The sequence below is a fragment of the Odocoileus virginianus genome, chromosome 2 (genome assembly GCF_023699985.2).
Source record: "Odocoileus virginianus isolate 20LAN1187 ecotype Illinois chromosome 2, Ovbor_1.2, whole genome shotgun sequence".
Lineage (NCBI taxonomy): Eukaryota > Metazoa > Chordata > Mammalia > Artiodactyla > Cervidae > Odocoileus > Odocoileus virginianus.
Window position 1 is genome coordinate 63,890,580 of NC_069675.1, and position 23,762 is coordinate 63,914,341.

General features: G+C 40.5%; 1 protein-coding gene across 1 annotated transcript; it reads right to left on the reverse strand.

Moving 5' to 3' along the window:
• Positions 1-5,898: 5,898 nt before the first annotated feature.
• GKN2 (gastrokine 2) lies at positions 5,899-21,653 on the reverse strand. Its single transcript, XM_070472788.1, has 6 exons — positions 21,615-21,653; positions 10,843-10,896; positions 10,267-10,404; positions 8,398-8,508; positions 7,538-7,694; positions 5,899-5,981 (listed from the first exon to the last, which is right to left on the reverse strand). The coding sequence occupies exons 1-6, from the start codon at positions 21,651-21,653 to the stop codon at positions 5,899-5,901; spliced, it is 582 nt and encodes a 193-aa protein (XP_070328889.1).
• Positions 21,654-23,762: the final 2,109 nt, after the last annotated feature.

Here is a 23,762-nt window from a genome sequence, read left to right on the forward strand (position 1 = left end):
GAATCACCCTGAAACCATCCCCCTGACTCTGGTCTGCAGAAAAATCTCCTTCCATGAAACAAGTCCCTGGTGTCAAAAATGTTGGGGACCACTGCTCTAGACCTTACAGAACTTGTCAAGATAGATTTTGGTCCTTCAGGTCCTTCAAAGCTCAATCTTCATCTTATAAAGAATCTTCCATGTGTGCATCAGGATTTAAATATTTTAGAAGATGGGATTGGGAGGGGCAAAATTCCAAAAAGTCATAGACTGGGTGACTTATAAACACCAAACATTTATTTCTCACATTTTTAGAGGCTGGGAAGTCCAAGATCAAGGCACCAGCAATTCCGGTGTCTGATAAGAGCCCACCTTCTCACATGTAGACAGCTGTCTTCTCGCTGTGTCCTAACATGGTAGAAGGTAAAAGGGAGCTCTCTAGGCCTCTTTTATAAGAGACTAATCCCACAACATTGGGGATTAGATTTCAACATATGAACTTTAAGGAGACATAAACATTCCTGTCTACAGCACCACCCTACTGATGACCATTGTTAATATTTATCCTTAATCCACCTCTCAACGAAATTCACCATATCTGAATCTCAAGCCAGTACCCCTCACTCTGACCCAAACATATTCCATGTTATCAACACCACCAGCCTTCTGTTTAAAATGCAATCACATTAATATTCACAGCAAAGTGTTTTTTTTCCTCCATCTGTGACTGAAGAACCCAAGCTTCTCACTAAGTCTTTTGCAATAATCTTTGAATGTCTTTGGAAAGGCCTAGGAACTGGCTTATAAAACCATTCCTCTTCTAAGCAGGGAAATATTCTATTCTCTTTTCTCCCCCCCCCCCCATTTCTTGGTACAGCTGCTGTCACTGACCTCTGTCGACATCTCCAGCGCTGCCTCTTAGGTCTGGGCGGAAGGGACTGGGAACCCACCGCCCACGGTGCTGTAAGCTGAGCACTCCCCACACTTGCCGCCCCTCCACGGAGCGTGTGCCCTGGGCAGACGCTGCTGTCTCAGCCTCAGGGAGTCAGAGGAAATAGGAAAGTGTGTCTCCCCCCGTGGTTTGTTGTCAGTTGTTCTCACTGCTGCAACGTTTCTCTGGTTTCTTCGAGAAAGTGTAGTGAGAAAAGGCTTCTCTCTTCTGCTGCTTCTGCTGTTTCTGCTCACAACTCCCATTCACCACCCCGGGGCCTGAAGCGTGAGCCCTTTGGAGACTGGGCTGGGGGCAAACCTGAGCACGAGACAGCCGTCACAAGGTGTTCGTCACCGCTCCTCCCGTCTAGGACTTGTTGGGTGTGACCATGTCCCTGTTCCCGCTTTCCTGAGCTTTCTATCTCCTTCAGCTTTGTCCTTTTCTTCCTGCCAACATGCCACGGAAGGATCATGTCTAAATCCCAGCTGGGAACTGCTCAAAACCCTCCCACCAAGAAATCTCTGAGATTCTTGCAAAAATTCCACTCTTGCCCTTAAGCCCTTCTCAGGGAGGAGGCCCAAGACAGAGGTCAATTTCCCTGCCTCTGAGCTCAGAGAATGATGTTCCAATAATAATGATGCTCCAATAATAGGCTGCCTTGAGGGGAGTCTTGCTCCCTTCACTAGCCCTGCTCCTTCCACCCTAGAAGGAGGCTCCCCTAACTGTCCTCATCACGCCTGCCTCTCTGAAGCCTCAGGGATGAGTCAATAGGCCCTGAACCCCAGATCTGCGGGTCTGGGTGGGCAGGCTCATCAGCTGAGGGCGGTGACTGCCCAGAGCTTACTCTCTGGCTCCCTGCCTACTCTGGCTCTCAACTTCCCCAGGAGTCAGGAGTGGGGCCCCTTGTCCTGCCAAGAATGTGGTGCTCCTCTTCTTCCTTCTCCTGCCTGAGGTAGAAAGACCATCCTCACAGTTTAAGCTGTATCTCTGCGGTTATTCCTATGAAGCAGCTTCACTGGCCTCATCCGGTGGGTGCTATTCACCTGGGCATCAAACTCAACATTCAAAAAACTAAGATCATGGTATCTGGTCCCATCACTTCATGGCAAATAGATGGAGTAACAACGGAAACAGTGACAGACTTTCTTGGGCTCCAAAATCATTGCAGATGGTGACTGCAGCTGTGAAATGAAAAGACACTTGCTCCTTGGAGGAAAAGCTATGACAAACCAAGACAGTCTATTTAAAAGCTCTAACTGAAAACCACTGATTTAGACTAATCATTATGGAAGCCTTGAAACTAAATAAGGAATATATTCCTTAAAACTGAAGGATCTTTTTAATGGCTACTTAAACAGGAAACGACTACTGTTGGCAGGAAGGATGTCAATGGGGAATGGGGATTAGGTAGTTGGTGGATTTTTTTGTTTTGTTGTGTTTTTTTTTTAGCTGTAGAGATTAGAAAATTCTGATCAACAATAGATGAGGAGGAGGAGTGGCCAAGATGATGGAGTAGGAAGACCCTGTGGCTCACCTCCTTCTACAGGCACATCAAAAGTTACAACTATGTACAGAGCAACTGTTGGTGAGAATGATCTGAAGACTAGCAGAAAACATCCTTCTGGTGCTGGGAAAACTAGGCAGCTACATGGGAAAGAATGAAATTAGAAGATTTTCTCACATCATACATGAAAAAAGGAAAAAAAAAAAAACCCTCTCAAAATGGGTTAGAGGCTTAAACATAAGACCTGAAAGTATAGAACTCCTAGAAGAAAATATAGGCAGAATACTTTGCTTAAAAATCATAGCAATATTTTTGGATGTCTCCTAAGGCAAAAAAAAAAAAAGAAAAACAAAAATCAATAAAAGGGGCTTGTTTAAACTTAAAAGCTCTTGCACTGCAAAGGGCACCGTCAGCAAAACAAAAAGAGAACCCACTAAATGGAAGAAAATATTTGTAAATGATGCGGTTGAAAATTGGTTAATATCCACAGTATATACACAACTCAATGTAGAAAAAACATTTTAAAAATGGGCAGAAGACCTAAATAGATATTTTACCAAGGAGGATATGCATAGCCCAACTAACACATGAAAAAATGCTCAATATTGCTAATCATCAAAAAAACGCAAATCCAAACCACAGTGAGATATCACCACACACCTATCATAATGGCTGTCATTGAAAATACCACAAATAACAAATGTTATTGTGGTGAAAAAGGAACACCTTGTACATTGTTGGTATGGATACAAATTACTGCAGCCACTATAAAGAAAAACAATATGATGTTTTCTCAAAAAACTAAAATAAAATTACCATATGATCCATCAATTTTACTCCCAGGTATATGGCTGAAAAAAGCAAAATGTTAATTCTAACAGACTTATGCACCCATATTTTCACTGCAACATTAATTTCAATAACCAAGATATGAAAGCAACCTAAGTGTCCACCCATAGATGAATAGAAAAATAAGATGTATATATGCACAATGGAATAAGTGGAATGGATACACACACACACACACAATGGACTATAAGCCATAAAAATATTGACTCTTGCCATTTGCAACAACTTGGATGGACCTAGAGGATATTAGTCTACATGAAATAGTTCAGACAGAGAAAGACAACCACCATATATTCCCACTTACATGTGGACCCAAATATAGAACAAAAGAACAAACAGAACAGACTCATAGATACAGAGACCAAACAGGTAGTTGCCAGAGGATAAAGGAGTGGAGGGATGCGTAAAATAGTTAAGGGAGATGAAGAGGTACAAACTTCAGTTACAAAATTAAGGTACACTATTAGGATTATAGTCACTTATAATGCAGTATCTTTGTATGATGACAGGTGGCAGCTAGACTTATGGTGACCATATTATAATGCATAGAAATATCAAACCACTATCTTGTGCACTTGGAACTAACAGCGTTGTAGGCCAATTACACTTCAATTAAACTTATTAGGAGAAGCAAATCAAATAGGACAGGCACATGCCTAAAAGGAGTGAGTCAAATATAAGCTACAAGGAAGCTGGGGCTCCATTAGATATTCTCCAGAAAGAGTCCCTTTGTAAGGTCTGGAGAGGGAAGATATTAATTCTGTTTTCATTTTTGTTTATCTCAAGATATTTTATAATTTCCCTTTGACTTCTCTCTGAACTCAGTGGTTGTTTGAGTGTATGTTGTTTAATTCCCATGTACTTGTGAATACTTTCCTCTTGTTATTGATTTCTAGTTTTATTCCATTGTGGTTGGGAAAGATATTTGGAATGATTTCAATCCTCTTAAATTTGTTAAGACTTGTTTTCTGGTTTAGCATGATCTACCCTACAGAATGTTCCATGAGTGCTTAGGGAGAAACTGTTTTTGTTACTGTTGGGTGGAATATTCTGTATATGTTGCCAGGCTTGTTCAGTTTACAGTTTTCAAGTCTGCTGTTTTCCTTATTGATTTTCTGTGAATGATCTATTATTAAAAGTGAGGTATTACAGTCCCCCATGATTATTATATTGCTATCTGCTTCTTCCTTTAGATCTGGTGATGTTTGCTTTTTATGTTTAAGCGCTCTTACATTGAGTGTACATAGATTTATAATTGTTTTATCTTCCTGGTAATTCAAAGTAAAGCTAATTTGAAATTAGAATTAAGAGTCCTTTCCTCTCTGATGATGACACAAGGAAGATGGAGACCTTGGGGCTCACAGTAATGTTGGTTTTACCACCACGGAGAAAGCTAATGCAAGATGCTGAGGCTGACATGTAGAGAGAAAGAGTGTTGAGAGTGGAAAAAGATAGTCTGGTCACCTTCAAGCACCTAGTTCTGGCCAACCAAGACCAGAATATACCTGTCTTCCTTTGGTAGACGAGGCAATAAATTCCCACCTCTCCACTCCCACCTGTTATTTTGATTTGGGTGCCATCATTTGCAAACATTAGGGGACCAGCTAATATGCTCTACTTTTATTTGACACTTTATTATACACTCTTTACTGCTGTTATCAAGTGGTTTTATATAAATGACTCATTGCCTAACAAGAAAATAACTTTCTTTACTATGGTAGTTTTGCCAGCATATCTATCTTGGTGCTAATGGTTATTAAGGAGTAGATGTTAGAAATAGGAGCAATTGACGATAGAAATTCTTGCTAAAGTAGTTCCTCTTTGTTCTGAACTTGCATTCGCTGACCAGTCCATGTGAGAATTTAATTATATGCACTGGAAATTTGCCCACCTTTTGCAATTTATATGAAATGTTAGAAATTGTTTTCCTCCTACATTGACTTGATACTCCCAGTCAAGTCCTCACTCCTGTAAAACTTTTCAGGAATATGTATCTCTCTCTAGGTGATAGGTGTTTCTCCCTCTCTCTCTCCACACTCTGGGATGAAATATGTCATGATAGTGTTTATTACAGTTGAGTCTACTAATCTGATGAACTAAAAGTTATATAAATGGCCCTCAAAGTTGGAGACTTTGTCAGAAGGTATACGTGATAACATAAACTTTATATATAAAGTTTGCATCATCTGATCAGGCAAGCTGTCTTTAAAGGGTATAAATAAACTATTCCGCTCATCAGGTAGAAGTTACTGTCACCTGAGCCCCTGCTCTACCTAAGCTACTTCAATGTGTTGGATGGAGAGATGGGCAGCTGCTTTAAGTGACAGATGCAAAAGTGGAGACTTGCACATAACTGACCAGCCTGTATGGAACTCACCTATATTATCTGGGAATTTTCACACTATGCACTTTATTTGAAATCCTGGCAATTTCTTTCATATATTGATGCAAACATCGTTTGACTTCCCTTTGTGGTTTACAAAAACAAACACGCAGATATCTATAAATATACTAGTCATGTTTTACTAGTGAATCTCCAAATTAGTTGGGGCATTAAGAAAGAATTTAATTTGGCTGTTGAGTGGAAACCAAGGGTGTATTTCTTTAAAAAGATGAAATCAGTGTGCTGAATGCCTTACACGTGAACATCTGCACAGACGGAAATTCCCAAGATGCCCAGGAGCCCAGCCTTTGCGCAGGCTCCAGCACCAATATTATCTAAAAAGGGGGAAATTTTTGAAAGAAAGAGAATGAAGACGTTAGCAAATTAAATTTAATTTAGCAAACCAATGCCCTTTTGTAAATGTCTTGACGAGAGATTGCACATGTAATTTCATGTTGCCCAAGATTTCAGCTATACTTGTAAAGAATAATCATATATTAGCTTAAATAAGACTAACAATTCCTGGAAGTACTCTCTGGCTCAGCAGATGCCATAGCATTCTGCATTGATGGCATGCCAGTGTGCCTTTACTTGTAAGTACTAATGACCTTATTAAAAGAAAAATATCTCAACACCTGGGCAATAGACAGGTAATAAGTGCCACTTCTTTTCTTCTTTATCTACCTCCCACTACTCTGAGGAATTTTTCTTGTTGCCTTCATTGTCTGTGATCCAGCCTCTCTTTCACTCTGGCCACGCTTAATACTTGGGCATATTTAGCAATTTTGTGTAAAAATACCAGGAATGACCACAGTGACATATGTTAACTGGATAAATCAGAGTTTATATTCCCTGTCTGTCAGTCCACTTTGCCTGCTCTTTCTTGGGCCAATCTTATCCTAAATTCTGATTGCTCTTTAACTTTTTTGAGAAACAATTGACAAATATATTTGTATATATTTAAAATGTAAAATATATTGGGGCTTCCCTGGTGGCACAGTGGTGAACAAACCACCTTCAATGAAGGAAACTCAGGTTCAATCCCTGGGTCAGGAAGATACCCCTGAGAAGGAAATGGCTACCCACTCCAGTATTCTTGCCTGGAAAATCCAATGAACTCGGGAGCCTGGCAGGCTATGGTACATGGGGTTGCAAAGAGTTGGACATGACTTAGTGACTAAACCACCACCAAAGTGTACAGTATGATACTTTGATATACAGATACATTATAGAAGGTCAAAATAACACATCCATCACTTCACATAGTTAACCCTTTTGTGTTTGTGTGGTAGAAATCCTTAATCTCTACCGTCAGCAGCTTTCAAGTATGCAATATTATATTATTAACCAGAGTTACCATGCTGTACTGTGTTCAGTTGCTCAGCCATGTCTGACTCCTGGCGACCCTATGGGCTGTAGCCCACCAGGCTCCTCTGTCCATGGGATTTTCCCAGGCAAGAATACTGGAGTGGGTTGCCATTTCCTACTCCAAAGGAATCTTCCCAACCTTTGGATCGAACACACATGTCCTGTGTCTCCTGGTGGATTCTTTACCACTGAGCCACCAAGGAAGCCCTATACTATACTTTAGAGAATCCAATAGTTTTCCCTTGGTGCCAAAGGAATCTTTTTTTTTTATTCCATCCTCTATCATAATGAATTAACTTCTCCACCAGATCATGTGTTCCTTGGGGGTAGAGTTTTACTCATTTCTGTGTCTCCCCCAATATTTAGAAGCATTTCCACACATGAAAGATATTTAAATCCCCAAATAAACCCAATTGAGTCATGTTTCATGTTTATTTGTATCTCACACAGCATTTAACAGAGTGCCTGACATAATGGAGCAGTCAGAAAATATTTGGTAAAGGAATGATTTATTGGTACTTACGTGTCTTATCAGCCACTTCCCCCTGATATAAGGGGACATGTTCACAAAGCTGCCTGATGGGTGATCCAAACAGGAACCAATCCACATTTGTGATCAGAGACTTCAGTGGGTTGTACTTGACCCAGATGTATTTGTCCGAAAACATGCTGTTCAAAGCCTAGATCAGTATGACAGAGTGGAATAAGATGAAATAAATTGATATAATCTGGTGTACCTTATTCTACATTGTGGCTTTTTCTCTTTCAAATTATTGAACAGAAGGTGGTCAGGGATCTCAAGACATCATCTCTTCTGACCGCTTGGTCTATAGAGAAGCCTCATTTTTATCAGTGTTATTTTGCAGTTAATGATAATGAAACCTAGAGAGGGTGAATCCTGTGCCCAATGAGAAGACACAAAAGGAGAATTAAACCTCAAGTCCCTAGCCTCACACAATGCTTGCTTATTCTCATTATATTGTATTTACTTGCACCACTGTGTTATTGGATATCATAACTTCACTCATTTTTCCTCCCAATCATGAAAAGAGCAGTTAGTCCTTTCTACAAAGACACTGGCATTTATGATAGGTTTTTAAATTTTTAATTGTTATTTTTACTTTCTAAGGAAGTAAATGGCTTGCCTGAGGACACATATCTAGGGCCGAGCAGCGGCAGCCTTCGTATTATAAGTTCTTATAACTGGGAGCTGCATAGTGGAACTCAAGCTAAGAGATATATTCCTGCTCTAAAATCAATGAATATGAAAATGCTTTAAAGTGGAGAGTACCGTATCCTTATCCCTTACCCTCTTCATTTCTCCATGGACCCCACATTCTCCGGCTCAAGAACAGGAAATACTTAAGGCTACCCCAGAATTACCTTCCTCTCGAAGGTGTACCGTTTGAGTTGGTCCAGAGCAGGGATGGCTTTGTGGTCCATCTTCAGGATGTAGCAGGCTCTTCTGGAGAGCACCCTGAGTGCAATGTAACCCTGAAGCAGCAAGAGCACAGTTACTGCCCCTCCCAGCTCCTGAACGTGGTGAGCACAGCCGTTCGGGAAAGCTTCAAACATACACAGTAAGACTTTCAAGCTGCAATCCATTCTATCCATTTGACTTCTTTTACCTCGTCATTTCACTTTTTCACTTGTCATTTCTACCTCTAAATTTGTGTAAACTCTTGATGTGTGCCTCACTTTTCATGTTTTGGTTTTGCAGTTTGGGGTTTGAAAGGTCAAGGAGAAATTGCTCTTTGTCTTTCTCTATTGATTTTGTTCTGCCACCTCCTCAATTTGGAGTAAATACGGTATTCTTTAGACCTGTGCTTTCAAATATGTTAATTACCAGCCACAAGTTTCCATTTACATTTAAAGTCAAATTAAATAAAATTTAAAGTGTACTTCCTCCATCACATATTTTCAAGTGCTCTGTAACCACAAGTGATTAGTAGCTTCCCTACTGGAAAATGCAGATACAGAGCATTTCTACCATTGCAGAAAGTTTCACTGGACAGTACTGCTTTAGAAGATCTCCTCAGCATATTCACACCACCCTCATGCTCCACACATACATGTTTCATTGACTCTCCTCTCCCCTCATTACCATCTTCTCTTCATCTTATCTCTACCTCAAACCCAAGCTGGCTGCATAAGGATGGAATGGAGGAAGATGGGATTTGAAGAGCAATGGAGTTTGAAGACCTTGGAGCCAAAAGGAACCTTCTGGATTATTCATCTGGAGTGGAGTTTTCCCGGCATAGTTCTAAATAATTATTCAGCATATAAGATTGTATATAATGCAAATCTTTCTAGTCCCTAATTTTCAGTTCTCATTAATTTCCAGTTCCTAAAATCCAAAAGTCAACTGAAGCCAAGCCTGAAGAGAGTGGAAGAGGCTTAAACCAACTTCTCACCATGCTACTTTTTAAAGATACTTTTGGGATTTCCCTGACACCTGCTTAAAAAGTATTTTAGCACAACTCCTTGAAAACTAAGACTTGATGCCTTCAAATGTTTCATGGAACTCCCAATAACAGTAGGACAGAGGCAGGGAGAAGGTTTCTACAAGAAAAGCAAGTTCAAATGCCCAGTGCCATAGACTATGGACTGCTTAAATCCACAGTGCATAACTCTCTCCATAGATAAAAGCAGGTTTGTCACCCAGATGGAATAAATGGAAAACAAACACATAAATGAATGAGTCAAGGATGGAATAAGTTTTCTGAGCAGGTTTCTGAGATTTATTGTTAATTCTAGTAATTGAAACTTGGAAATAGCATGTTTTTAAGTTAACATGCTTTAATTCTTCCAAAAGTATAATTTTTTCATATCCTATGTACATAGTTAAATATGTAGTTGTTCAGGATTTCTGCTTTTTTGTGACTGCTTGTTTCGTGATTGCTCTCTTTCTGCAGAATTTTTTGTATTAGAAGAAGCCCTACTTCACTCACACCTTTGACAAATATTTTTGAGAGCCTGTGTGCCAGGCCTTGCCCTGGGTTTTAGTCACTCTTCTAGGCACTTTCTGAGCCTGTAGTGAGCCAACATCATCATGCTTCCTACCTGAAAAGATCAAGCCAATTCGTATATTTCCTGTCTCATCAATTTTTTAATTAGAAATGGGAAAAGAAGAAGTAAGGAAATTCTGAAAGTATTACAAGGCTAGATCCTGGAATTCAAATGCATGATAAATGGTTGTCCCTCCACCCTGTAGAAGTCCACTCTTGAAGAATATAAAACATTGCTGCTTACGTGTTTATAGTCAAAAATGGTGGTAGAGGAGCATGATCCTGCATGGATGTTAATGACGGCAGCATTTTTTTCATTGTCAATTGTCATCGTCTCCTGAATTTGGCCACCTTTGTCAGTTGGGCTGATGATGTTGTAAACCTAGATTGACAAAGACATAATGGTGTTTTCACAAACCATGTGCTTTTGAAAGGCAACCCTCCCGGCAAAGTAAAGCCTTCTATTGCTTTGAACAAGAGATTGAACATTGAGATGTTGCCACTGGCATCCCAAACCAAAAGCCCATGCTAAAATAAGAATGCAAAGGTCTTCCTCTTAGTTCACTGTATTATATATGGGCAAAGCAATGACATCACGTGAGAAATGAAATTGACCACATTTTAAAGCAAAGGGTTATATTTTTAAGGTATTGTGGTTGGAAGAAATAGTCAACCTCATTGTTTCTGTTACTGGTTATTTCTGGGATGTCATCCCACGTACAGGGCATGTGGACTCTCTGTTGTCCTTCAGGTTATCTTGTGTCTTCTTTTTCCTCTCCCAATATCTCTAGGGTATAATATCTGTAGTGAACTAACTCACCTCATTTCCCAAAGATTGTGTCCCAAAGAAGGTCAGTGCCACCACAAATACCACCTGAAAAACAGACCAGTCACATCCATTCATAATAGGGCTGTCATTTGGAGTGGGGTGACACAGAACATGACAAGAACAAATATCTCAGAAAATATATACTTAAAGACTCTGGTGGGAGGTCATGGATGGTCAACAGTCCATCTCCAAAATATGCCAACACTCATTCATTTGACAGGCATTTGGTGAGTTTTTGCTAATTTTCAGATTAGTTCTCCCTTTGTTACCAAATTCCTGACCCTTCCCAACAACACAACCTTCTAGGAAGAATATGCCAGAAAAATACTTGGGGGAAATACAAGATGCCTTTTGGTGTTAAAAGTAATAATAATAATAATAATAAAATTTTTAAAAAAATACTTGAGAGAGATGAGCAGTAAGAAAGGGCTCATTTTACTAAGAGGAGGACCCTGGAGGTATTCATACTGGCTTTAGTAGTCAGGCATCAAGTTGTGCTTTTTGGTTTAAAAAATTATTTAATTCCTTGAGATAAAGAGAGTAAGACAGATTTAAAATAGATTCATGGGTGATAGGGGTACCTATGTATTCCTAAGGGAAACTATGAGAATAAGATCGTGGGGGCACAAATAACTTCTGAGGCTGACATCAAAGAAAATGTCCACATTCCCATTAGATGCCATCAGACAAGTGTTGGGCCAGCAGAATGCGAGGCTGACCCGGGCACTGCTGGCATCCTGTGGTACAGGGTCTCATTCGATATGCTGAGCCTGGTTTTGTGTTCCCTGTTCTGAGCATCACAGAACACAGAGCATCACTGCTCTGTCATTGGGACTGATGACGGAGAGACTCTTCAGGAAGGCGGGTGTTTTTAGTACCTGTCAGTGAGGCTTCAGAGAAGGCAATGACAACCCACTCCAGTACTCCTGCCTGGGAAATCCCATGGACGGAGGAGCCTGGTAGGCTACAGTTTATGGGGTCACAAAGAGTCAGACATGACTGAGCAGCTTCGCTTTCACTTTTCACTTTGATGCACTGGAGAAGGAAATGGCAACCCACTCCAGTATTCTTGCCTGGAGAATCCCAAGGACGGGAGCCTGGTGGGCTGCCATCCATGGGGTCGCACAGAGTCAGACACGACTGAAGTGATTTAGCAGCAGCAGCAGCAGTGAGGTTTTCCTACTTCCCTTTGCATCTCATCAATAATATTTCTGTCCTGGTGACTGTGGGTAGAATGTCTAACATGGACCTAAGGGCAGACGTCCAACCTGTCTACTCGCATACAGAAAACCTCGGCTCCAAGGCCAGCTCTAGTAACCTCTGACACTCCTACGTGTTCTATTTAATGGGTCAAGTTACAGAAGCTTGAGTTAGATGGGTGGAGGGCTGAGCATTTAGAGAAATGATTAAAGAGTCAGGAAATGTCCCCTGCCCCCAAATAGTCACCCACCCAACAATGTGCTTAATACCCCACGGTCCCAGGTGTGCATTTTGGGGTTAGATCTCTTTTGGAAAATCAAGAGATCCTAGGAGAAGGAACTGGTTAAATTGACAGTGTTTAACAGCTTATGGGGAGGTACTTATATTACTCTCTCCTTCAACAACTCAGTGAGAATAAGGGGTAGAGGCTGAGGGGAAGGAGCTCCGTGCTGCAATAGAACATAGGTCACTGTCTATGGAGCGCTGCCATGTGAAGCTATGGGAGACTGGGATCAGGGCCGGGCTCCGTTGAAGTGGTCATGGCAGAGTTGCTCTGCCACGATTGCTTCTGTATGTGGGGCCTAAGACGGATAGAGTTCAAGACTAAACCCCACATTTCTGGCCGGGGGAAATCATAGTCCTCTGTGTCTCACTCTCCTCACCTGTAGAATGGGGCAATACCACTCAGTTCAGTGGCTTCCCCGGTGGCTCAGCAGTAACGAATCCCCCTGCAATGCAGGAAATGCAGGAGACACAGGTTCAATACCTGGGTCAGGAAGACCCCCGAGAGTAAGAAACCCACTCCAGTATTCTTGCAGGGAGAATCCCAAGGACCAAGGAGCCTGGCAGGCTCTGGTCCATAGGGTCACATGAGGTTCAGACACAGCAGAAGGAACTGAGCATAGCACACATACACTTGCTGCAGTGAACAGATGAAGTGGTTCGTTGGAATGTTCAGCATAAGGCCTAGCATGCACTTGGGAAATGGCAGATTTTTTTAATTATTGATATTATTATTATTACTTTTGACCATACCTCATGGCATGCAGTATCTTAGTTCCCCAACCAAGGATTGAACTTGTGCCCCTTGTAGCCGAAGCACAAAGCCTTAACTATTTGACCACCAGGAAAGTCCCTGATATTATTATTTTCAAATCACTATTTCCCTTTTAGATGGTAAATATAGTTATCCTAAAATGCCCTCCAAATTTCACAATAAGGAATTTTTTTTAATAAGGAATTATTATTAAAATATTACAAATTAAAATTCCCTTGATATTTCCCATTTTTTTTCTTTGTATTTTCCTAGTAAACATCTCAAGAAATAGAAAAAGGACAAATAAATATGGACAAATTAATATTTGACATTATTCCTGCCAAAGACAGCATTAATTCAATCAAGAAACTTAGACGAATGCAGTATTTGTCTAAGACCCCTGAAAACCAACACACATTGGATTTGAACATTCTCTGCAAGCAGTAACCATAACAGTATAAAGAAATTTAAACAAATACTCACAAAGATTTCCATTTTGCCTGAAAAGAAGAAACTGCTGGAGCAAGTGAGGCTGCCCAGTGCAACTTCTACCTTTATATCGGATTTCAGGTGCAGAAATCTCTGTCTATAATGATCACTTTGAAAAAGGCCATGTTCCTATCAATGCCACACCCCAGCAAACTCCTTTATCAGGATTAAGACACAACCACATAACATGATATCAGAGAAGTTCATTACTCAATAGTGAAAATTCGTCACTTGGTCACTCTGTAAATATCGCCACTTATCTACTCTCTGTTGCATTTGTGATTTCAATGTCCACCCTTTGAAAACATTTCAAGACCCTTGTTCTACACAAACATCTCATGGTCATCTATATCTAATACTATATTCCTAAATCTCACCTGATAGTAAAGTCCACCCTTAAGACATGAGTCGGGCCCCACTCAGTGTCTTTTCATCCCTGCCCTGCTTGTTGAATTTTCCATCCAAGAGCTGGATCTGGGCCTAGAGCTGAGGGTAGTGTCTGCGGACATGTTATAAGAAAAAGCCATCTCAGGACTTCTTTTCTCCTCTTCTGCAGAGTTGGTCCTAGTTTCCAGAAATCCACGAAGAACAAGTCTCAGAAATCCCTCTGCCCAATTACCAGCATTAACCAATTTTCTATGTTTAAACTTTACCCAAAACTCCATCTCAACTATGACTTACATAGTTCTTGTTATCTTGGTGTACACTGAGAAATTCTCAGACTGAAAAAATAGAGACAATAAAGATGATACAAGTAATTTTTATAATTCTACCGTCAGAAATGGCTAGCTAGAATTAGGGTGGGATCTTGAACTCAAATGTGGGGAAATACAAAAGCAAATAGCACCTGTAAATGGCAGAATTGTTCAACATGGAAAATTACTACAGTAAGCACAGAAAAAACATAAATGATGTTCTTGTTCTAGAGCTGGAATGACTTCTTAGCCAGTAACTATTTAAAACTTGAGCTTTTAAAAAGCAGACATTTGGGCAATTTGGGAGTTACCTAGTTCATTGGAATTCCCCTACCTTGGCTGTTCAGCTGCGTTGGATGTAAAATGGGCTTTTCATTTAATCTTTCTAAGACAGCAACAGCAAGAAGTGTTACAGTACATCTGCAATTTCCTCCCATATCTGGCTCCAAAATCCCCCCTAAAATCACACAGTAGATATTAGAATTAGAGGTATTATACTCTACCCTTTAATGTGTCTCTTGTCCCCTCAAGAGTTCTGAGTCTGTATGTCTAATAACGACAATAGTTAGCATTAATAGGGGTTTCCCTGGTGACTCAGGATGGTTAAGAATCTGTCTGCAATGCAGGAGACATCTGTTCAATTCCTGGGTTGGGAAGATCCCTTGGAGTAGGAAATGGCAACCCACTCCAAGATGGGGAAGATAGCTTCCCCATCTTCAAATGTAGTTTCATGGTTATCCCGGCAGCAACAAACAGGCAGTTGAGAGTTTAGATCAACAGCATGAAGTAAACACATCTTCTTTTAGCTTCTTCAGAATGAAAATGACCACATCCATTCATTATCCATTAGTAAGGACCAGCCACAGTTCATATCTAGACGTGAGGGAAATGAAGCTTAGCTCTGTGCAAAAAGAGGAAGCTAGTCTTTGGGCATAAGAGAAAAGGCCAAAATTGTCTCCGTGTTTCCAGACTTTCCATTGTTCCATCCTCAGAACCAATTAATTCAAGACTTAAAGGCACCATATTGCTTAAGTTGCTCTTGTGTTCAAAGACTTTCTAAAAATCTCCAGCAACTGTAGGCTAAAATTGGATACTGTTAGCTTGGCAATGGCACCCACTCCAGTGCTCTTGCCTGGAGAATCCCATGGGTGGAGGAGCCTGGTAGGCTGCAGTCCATCAGGTCGCTAAGAGTCAGACACGACTGAGCGACTTCACTTCCACTTTTCACTTTCATGCATTGGAGAAGGAAATGGCAACCCACTCCAGTGTTCTTGCCTGGAGAATCCCAGGGACGGGGGAGCCTGGTGGGCTGCCGTCTATGGGGTCGCACAGAGTCGGACACGACTGAAGTGACTTAGCAGCAGCAGCTTGGCATTTAGCTCACTATTATAGTCTCATTGCAAACTAAATTTCTCAAGTAGTATGAGTGAGAAATATTTAAATGAAGGAGAGAAGATGTGGTTATAGGGACAGAGAGATGTTCATTTACTCAATTGCCACAAAAGACACCCAACTTTACTTTCCTGTCCTTTCCCTCCATATCTTAGACTCCCCACCTTTCACCATGCTATTTTCTTTTCATATTACCTTTATATATTTTGTTTCTCTTTCTTCTTTCCTTCCTTCTTTTATTTCTCTTTTTCCTTCTGTTCTTAATGACAGTCTCCCTTATGAAAGTCACCAGATAAATATTCTGAGATGGATAGAAGAATAAATCAGACCCGATGAGTATCTGTTCTCAGAGCTTGCTATCATAAACATGAATAACTATTAAAATATAGTAAATGTTATGCACACTGCTATATATATAGAAAATAGATAACCAACAATGATGTACTGTATAGCACAGGGAAGTATACTCAGTATTTTGTAGTAACCTACATGCAAAAAGATTCTGAAAAAGAATATATATATATACATATATATATATATATATGTATATATATATGAAACACTTTGTTGTACATTTGAAACTAACACAATATTGTAAGTCAACTATACTTCAATTAAAAAATAATAATCAAGAATATATAGTAGATGTTAAGTAACAGAAAAGAAACACAAGTAATTTGCAGCAACATGTACGGACCTAGAGATTGCCCTATTGAGTGATGTAAATCAAACAGAGAAAGCAAGGATCATATGATATTGCTTAAATATGGAATCTTAAAAAAGAGTACAAATGAACCTATTTACAAAACAGAAATTGAGTCACAGATGTAGATTTAGTCTCAACTTATGAAACATTTTACAAATCCACAGGTTATAAAATGAACACATGGAACATGTCTTTAATGGCCAAAGACATGATTAGAGGGAACAAAACAATAGGAGGTGCTTTGAGTTACAGCTTCTGACACATCTTACCTGAATTTGAATTGTCTAAGTGTTCCAGCTCACTGTGTGTTCTTTGCCAAGTTATTTAATCTCTCAGTGCCTCAATATCTTCATCTGTAAAGAGAGGGTAATAAAACATCTCCTCACAGGGGTACCATGAAGATTGAACGAGGGCACACATATAAAGCACATAGTAGAGTAGCAGACACAGTAGGTTCTTAATAAATGTTATCTAATGTTATGGTCACTATTTATTATTCATAATACACATTCAGTCTTGTTAGTTATTAAGAAATCACAAATCAATAATTTAATAAGAAACCATTTACTTCTTTTAGTGAGCATAAGGTGAAAAAAGTTCCATCTTCTGGGTGAAGCCTCTATAACTACCCCAGCTTAAAGAACTCACTCTCCTCTGAAAGTTTTGTCTATATTGCTCATTTGAAGAAGCCACAAGTCACAAAAGAAAAGTACAGGCTCCCAGAGATGAAAACATCATCCCATTTTTTAGCTGCCATGTGACCTTTGACAAGTTGCAGAGCCTCTCGGTAAGAAAATGGCCCTCATGGAAGAAGTGGGCTCTCATAGATTATGAATCTGTTGGACATATGAGCCTCTAGAACTATGAAAAAATAAATATGTATTGTTTATAAACCACCACGTCTGAATGCCTAAGACAATCAGAGAAGGAATAAAGAAGGTAAAATGAAATCTTTTTCCTTATTCTTAATTGATCTGATAGACAGCTGTTCAAATGTAATGCCAACTATGGATTTTGGGTGGTAATGATGTGTCAGTATAGGTTCATCAATTGTGACAAATGTACCTTTCATTTCCATGTTGCTGAGGGAGGCTATGCATGTGAGGGCAAGGAGGATACAGGAATTCCACTCAATTTTAATGCCAACTTAAAACTTATCTTTTCAAAAAACTGTTTAAAAAAATAAAAAAGTTAAAAAAAGGAAAGAAAAAAAACAAATGAAACAAATACAAAATAGTTTCAAACATATTAGATATTAATCCAACTATTTCAATAATTACTTTAAATATGAATGATCTAAATACACCAAGCAAAAAAGAGATTGTCAAAGTGGATCAGAAAAACAAGACCCAACTATATGTTATGTTCAAGAAACTCACTTTAAATATAAAGACATAGATTATATATTAAAATACAGTTTAAAGTAAAGGAGTAAAGAAATACATACCATATAACACTAATTTTTAAAAGCTAGAGTATCTATATTAATTTTAGATAAAGCAGGCTTCCAAAAAAATTATCCAAGTTAAAGTGGGCAATAACAGCATGATAAAGGGGTCAATTCTTCTATTTATTTTAGGGTGAGCCACAAAATTCTACACAATAAATAGTATCTACATTTCTAAAATATACATATCTGTTTAGATACCCCATTGAATATGTGCCTATATGAAGACAGCAAATCAAATTTAAAGGTGTGTTAATTATTTTAAAAAATGAGTGATTGCCTTTTTAGAGAAACACCCACGGAAACTAACACCAACTAAAATATTATTTTTCTGGGAGGAGCGCAAGGAACTTATAGGTGTGGCAAAGAGAAAAGCGCCTTCACACATGCAGGGAAGTATGAGGTTGACATAGCTGAGCTCAGAAGTCAGGGAGAAAGGGAATTTTCGCATGGCTATTAGTGAAGATTAAATCCCTAGAGTATCTTGAGCTTAGTGTGTAGCAAATTGTCAGTTCTTGATAAGTGGAATAATTCTGACTCAACTTTTCTCTATCGAAATGCAATTAAATGGGACATTTCATAACTATAAAGATGAATCTGAGAGTATTAAGAATGTTGTAAGGTGATTCTCCCAGCCACTGAACTCCCCCAGCTCACACCACCTGGCTCTGCAACTCCCCTAGGCTGACACTTGTTTCCTAGGTGTAGATCCAGACTGCCCCCCAGGACTTGACCAAAGGTTCATCTTCTGCATGAAGCCTCCACAACTATTCCAGCTTAAAGGGCACACTCTCCTCTGAATGTTTTGTCTCTACTGCTCATTTGGAGAAACTGCAAGGCATAAAAGAAAAGAATATAGGCTTCTGGGTTACACGAAAGGATTATTCCATTTTTAACTGGCATGTGACCTTGGATAAGCTCAAAGCCTCCCAGAACCTTTCTCTTACCTTATTTTGATATAGCCACATTATGTGTGTGTCTTGTCTCCTTACAGAGCCAGATACGTAATCTGTGAAGCCCAGGGCAAAATGAAAATATGGCACCTCTTGCTCAAGAAACAAAATACCACCACAATATTATAAAGGAATTAGCCTCCTATTAAAATAAATAAATAAATTTTAAAAAAGAAAAAAAAGCTTTTTCCTTTCTTCTTCTCTCTTTCTCTCAACCTATGATGGTGTCTTTGATTTGATAGTTAATGTCACAGTCTCTCAGGCATGGGGATAGTTGGAAGTAACTGCAAATCCTGAGGGGCACCCGGGGCCCCTCACTATGACTCAGCATGCAGGTGTACATGTCTGACCTCGATCGTGTCTGCATCTGCACCCAGACTCCACAGTGGAGGTAGAGAAGTGGGGGATGGAGAGACCATCCAGGAAGTTGGGGAGAAGCAGGAATTGGGACGACCCACAAGCCACAAATCCAAGCCCCCAGGGCATGCTGCATTGTCCCACTGGACTCTACTTACAAAACACAAATTCAGAAATATAATTAATAAGAATTTCAAGTTGGCAACTCCAAAAAGTTAAGTTTGGGGCCCTCTGTCCTGCATAGGTACTATGTGATCACATGTCCAAAAAACCAATCCTGCCCTTGGACAGATTTCAGGATCTTGGAGTGTGAGCACTTGTTTTATATCTTTGAATCTTCTATAGCACTTGTGTTTAACTGGCTCATTGCATTAGCTGGTTAATTAACATGGTTAATTGATTACTTTTCAATATGAGAAAATGAGCAAAGAATTATAGGTCTGAGCAGCAAATGAAAAAACTTCCCAGGCTGGATGAGGGGCATTGAGTCTTTATTTAAATGCAGTTGGACCCCTGAAGAAAAAATACATTCCAGAATAAATCCCAGTGGATACACTCTATTAAGCATTTCCAGGAATTGGAGACTAGGGGTGTGGGTAGAACGAATACATAATTGAATAAACATGGAGCTCAGTATTCCCTGAAGCACCTCTGAGTATCCAGCTTCTTCCTCTGAGGATGTGTGCTTCCAGACATGAACAGATTACACACATGTGTGTATTTTCTATCTGGGATGCAGAAAAGGAAACCAGTTTAGACCAGTCACCCTGCAGAACATTCGATGATCCACAAAATCATGTTTCACTGTTCAGTCTTAGGGCAAGTCCTTCACTTTGACCTCTTCTGCCAGGGAAGTCATGGGGATAGTTCAGTGTGGGGGCCATGGGGTCCTCACAGAACCTGGGCTCAGGTGTGGTCCTCACAGCTGTGCTACTTTTGGTTCTCATCACTTAGAATCTGATTTCCATCTTCCAGTGCTCACGCTGATCCTTCCCAGGCCTGACTGCTATGGCTGAAGGAACATACCATCAGCATGAGCTTTCACACCACTTCCTCTAAATTGCTTCAATATGAGCAATCAACAAGGAGTGTGCTATCACTTCTGAATTACCTGTAAATAAGTATAAGGCAGCACGTTATTATCACTTTGTTTCTATTCCTCAAGTAGGCGTATTTTCTCCAACTCCTTTTCAGAATAAAAGTACTTTGATTTGATTACTCTTCCTAGTGATGAAAAATGAAGTTATTAATCAATATTCCCCTTATCTCTACTTTCATATATTTTATAGAAATGATGTCATTACTCAGGAGACCTTCTTTTAGCATGATGTTTCCAAATCCTGTTCACAACGCTCTAACGCTCAAGGTTAGCGATGGGTTGGAGTCATAATGTATCACAGCTTGTCTCTGAGGGGTTTCAGAGGTTTGGCAGATGTGATTGGACAGACATACAGGCAGCAACAGAAAGTCAGCATTATATAGATTTTGGCAGGCAATGGTCCTTGAGGAAATAACAAAAAGAGAAGAATCTGTGATGCCATAAGAAACAGCTTCCTTCACATTGCTGTAATTTGAAAAGAATTTCTCTCCTATACAAAAAAACAACTATGTAATAAGTATGGATTTTCTGGAATTGGAAGCTTTCTAGCAATAATTATTAACATGCTATTCTACATGTTCCTATTGCTACTTTTTCAGATGTGTCATTCCTGGCCAGAAATATATATGGGAGATTCAATAGGAGTACATCATGGCTAAAAGCCCTGGGAGCTGTAATCACAGGGACTGTTATTAGAGTCTTAGATGCAAACTGGTAAAGCAAGATTGTGGGATGGGGGCAGAAGTCCCCTCCAGTCCCCACCTCCAAGTGACAAAGGTGCTCAGATTTCACAGTGAACCATCCGATGTGGGACCATCACAGTCTGGTGTTCAGCAAGACAACAGAGGCAGAGAGACTGAGACAGCATCTCAGCATGAAGGGGAGTCCCCCCTCCAGCAAAGACAGTATAGTGTGAAGTCACAGGGGTTAAAGGCCAGCTGAGTCCTAAATATCAGAAAATGGGGGAGAAGAAAACGGAGAATGAGATTCTTTCGGGCTTCCTAGGTGTTGAGGGTAGCCCCTCTACGTACCTACACCAGAGAAGGAATCTTGAATGAGGATACTTAATGATGAAAAATTGCCCTGTAAGTAAACATCCCTTTTCACTCAGAAAGAGAGAAGGGAAATAGAAGTTTGATTTATGCAGAACAGCTCCGAAAGTTCCTCCGGATCTGTGGTCTGACCATATCGCAGTCATATCGCACCCCTGTTTGATCCACACAAAGAGAGCTTACACCCAGCTGGACATACAGGGTGTGGGGTGACGTGAGGTCCTGGGTGTGTGTGCTGTGAGATAAAACAGGGCCTTGTTCTTTCCATGGCCCAGCATTGAGCTCTGTGGGCAGAGGAGGCTTTATTTACGCAGGGGCTGGTTTGCCCCACACTGACCTTGGGCACTGGGGTCACACCATCTCCTGAGACTCCCATGTTGTGTTACCATAGCCAGTGCAAGGCAGCACCTATCTAGCTGGCTACAAAAATCAGAAATGAATAAATATTGTGCATATTTTATCTTCTAGCTTGAGCATCACCTTTCAGTGTATGTTGGTCGCTCAGTTGTGATTGACTCTTTGTGACCCCGTGGACTGTCCATGGAATTCTCCAGGCAAGAATACTGGAGTCAGTTGCCATCTCCTTCCCCAGGGGATCTTCCTGACCCAGGGATTGAACTTGGGTCTCTTGCACTGCAGGTAGATTCTTTACTGTGAGCCACCAGGGAAGCCTCTCCTTTTTCTAATTCTAAATTTTAAAATGGGCCTGAAAGTGAAAGTCTCTCAGTCATGTCCAACTCTTTGCAACCCCATGGATATAGTCCATGGATTTCTCCAGGCCAGAATACTGGAGTGGGTAGCTTATCTCTTCTCCAGGGGATCTTCCCAACCCAGGGGTCGAACCCAGGTTTACCCCATTGCAGGCAGATTATTTACCAGGTGAGCCACAAGGGAAGCCCAAAATGGGCCTATGGAGCATCATATATGTGCCATATATATTCTAAGTTCTATGGAGGTGACAAAAACACCTGTTTTTCTCTCAATGGAAGATAAGAAACATATAAAATGGAAGAATGGAAGGGAGCAAGAGACTTGCTCATGCACATGGCTTGTAGGATCTCAGTTCCCCTACCAGGAATTGGACCTGGGTCCTCAGTAGTGAGGGTGCAGAGTGCTAACCACTGGACTGCCAGGGAATTCCCACTTCCTTAAGACTTTTGAATGAGACTAGTGTTGAGGTCAGGGTTGACCCCTCCCCACACACATATAGGGTGTGGGGTGAGGTGAGTATATTTCATACATACTACACTGATAGCTCAGTTGGTAAAGAATCTGCCTGCAATGCAGGAGACCCCAGTTCGATTCCTGGGTCAGGAAGACCCCCTGGAAAAGGGAACAGCTACCCAACTCCAGTATTCTGGCCTGAAGAATTCCATGGACTGTATAGTCCATGGAGTTACAAAGAGTTGGACACGACTGAGCACCTTTCACTTTCACACAAATTATGGGCTTCCCTGGTAGCTCAGCTGGTAAAGAATCCACCTGCAATGCAGGAGACCCCAGCTCTATTTCTGGATTGGGAAGACCCTCTGGAGAAAGGATAGGCTACCCACTCCAGTATTCATGGGCTTCTCTGGTGGCCCAGACAGTAAAGAATCCACCTGCAATGTGGAAGACCTGGGTTCGATCCCTGGGTTGGGAAGATCCCCTGGAGGAGGGCTTGGCAACCCACTCCAGTATTCTTGCCTGGAGAATTCCGTGGACAGAGGAGCCTGGTGGGCTACAATCCATGCAGTCAGAAAACGTTCGACATGACTGAGTGATGAAGCACAGCACAGCACACACAAAGCACAGAGGAAGACGTTCTTCTGACTTTTGAGGCCACTGAAATACAATGTTATATAAAGGAGGAATTATTGTCAAATCCAAGATGCATCCTCGTAGGCAGCACAATTGTCTCCCTAAGGAAGCTGCCTCCCAGGAATGTTAATAGATATTAGGAAAAATAAATCAATAAAAGAAAAAAGGAAAACCAGGTTCTATGGTCAGTTAAGTTTAGGAGAATCTGGATGAAACAACACGACACAGATTTCTCCTCTACAAATTCCTCAGCACATTTGATAGGTAAATGTGAGTTGTCAGTTCCTAAGAGGGAGATTATTGAACCCTGAACTCTAGTTAGCTAATTAACTATTTACTCATTGTGGAGCATCTTCCAGACCAGCATTCCATAGGCCCAGAGGAAAATATGTCAACCTCCAATCCTTCATTAGATATGACACTTAAAGCGTATCCTAGGTACTGCAGCGATGTGCCAATGTGACTACACATGACTGAGTGTACAGACACCATTCTGTCCCCTCTGACTTTGAAGTCGCATGGCAGCATGTGAAGAAGATGAAGACCTCTTCACAGATGTCTGCCTCTATCCCAGGCTTCTCGATCTTCTGCAGTTAAAGAGTAAGTTTGGTAAAGATTAGTGAACATATTAAAAACATAAACAAAATCTTATCACAGCTACACTAAACCACTCAAACCAACATTC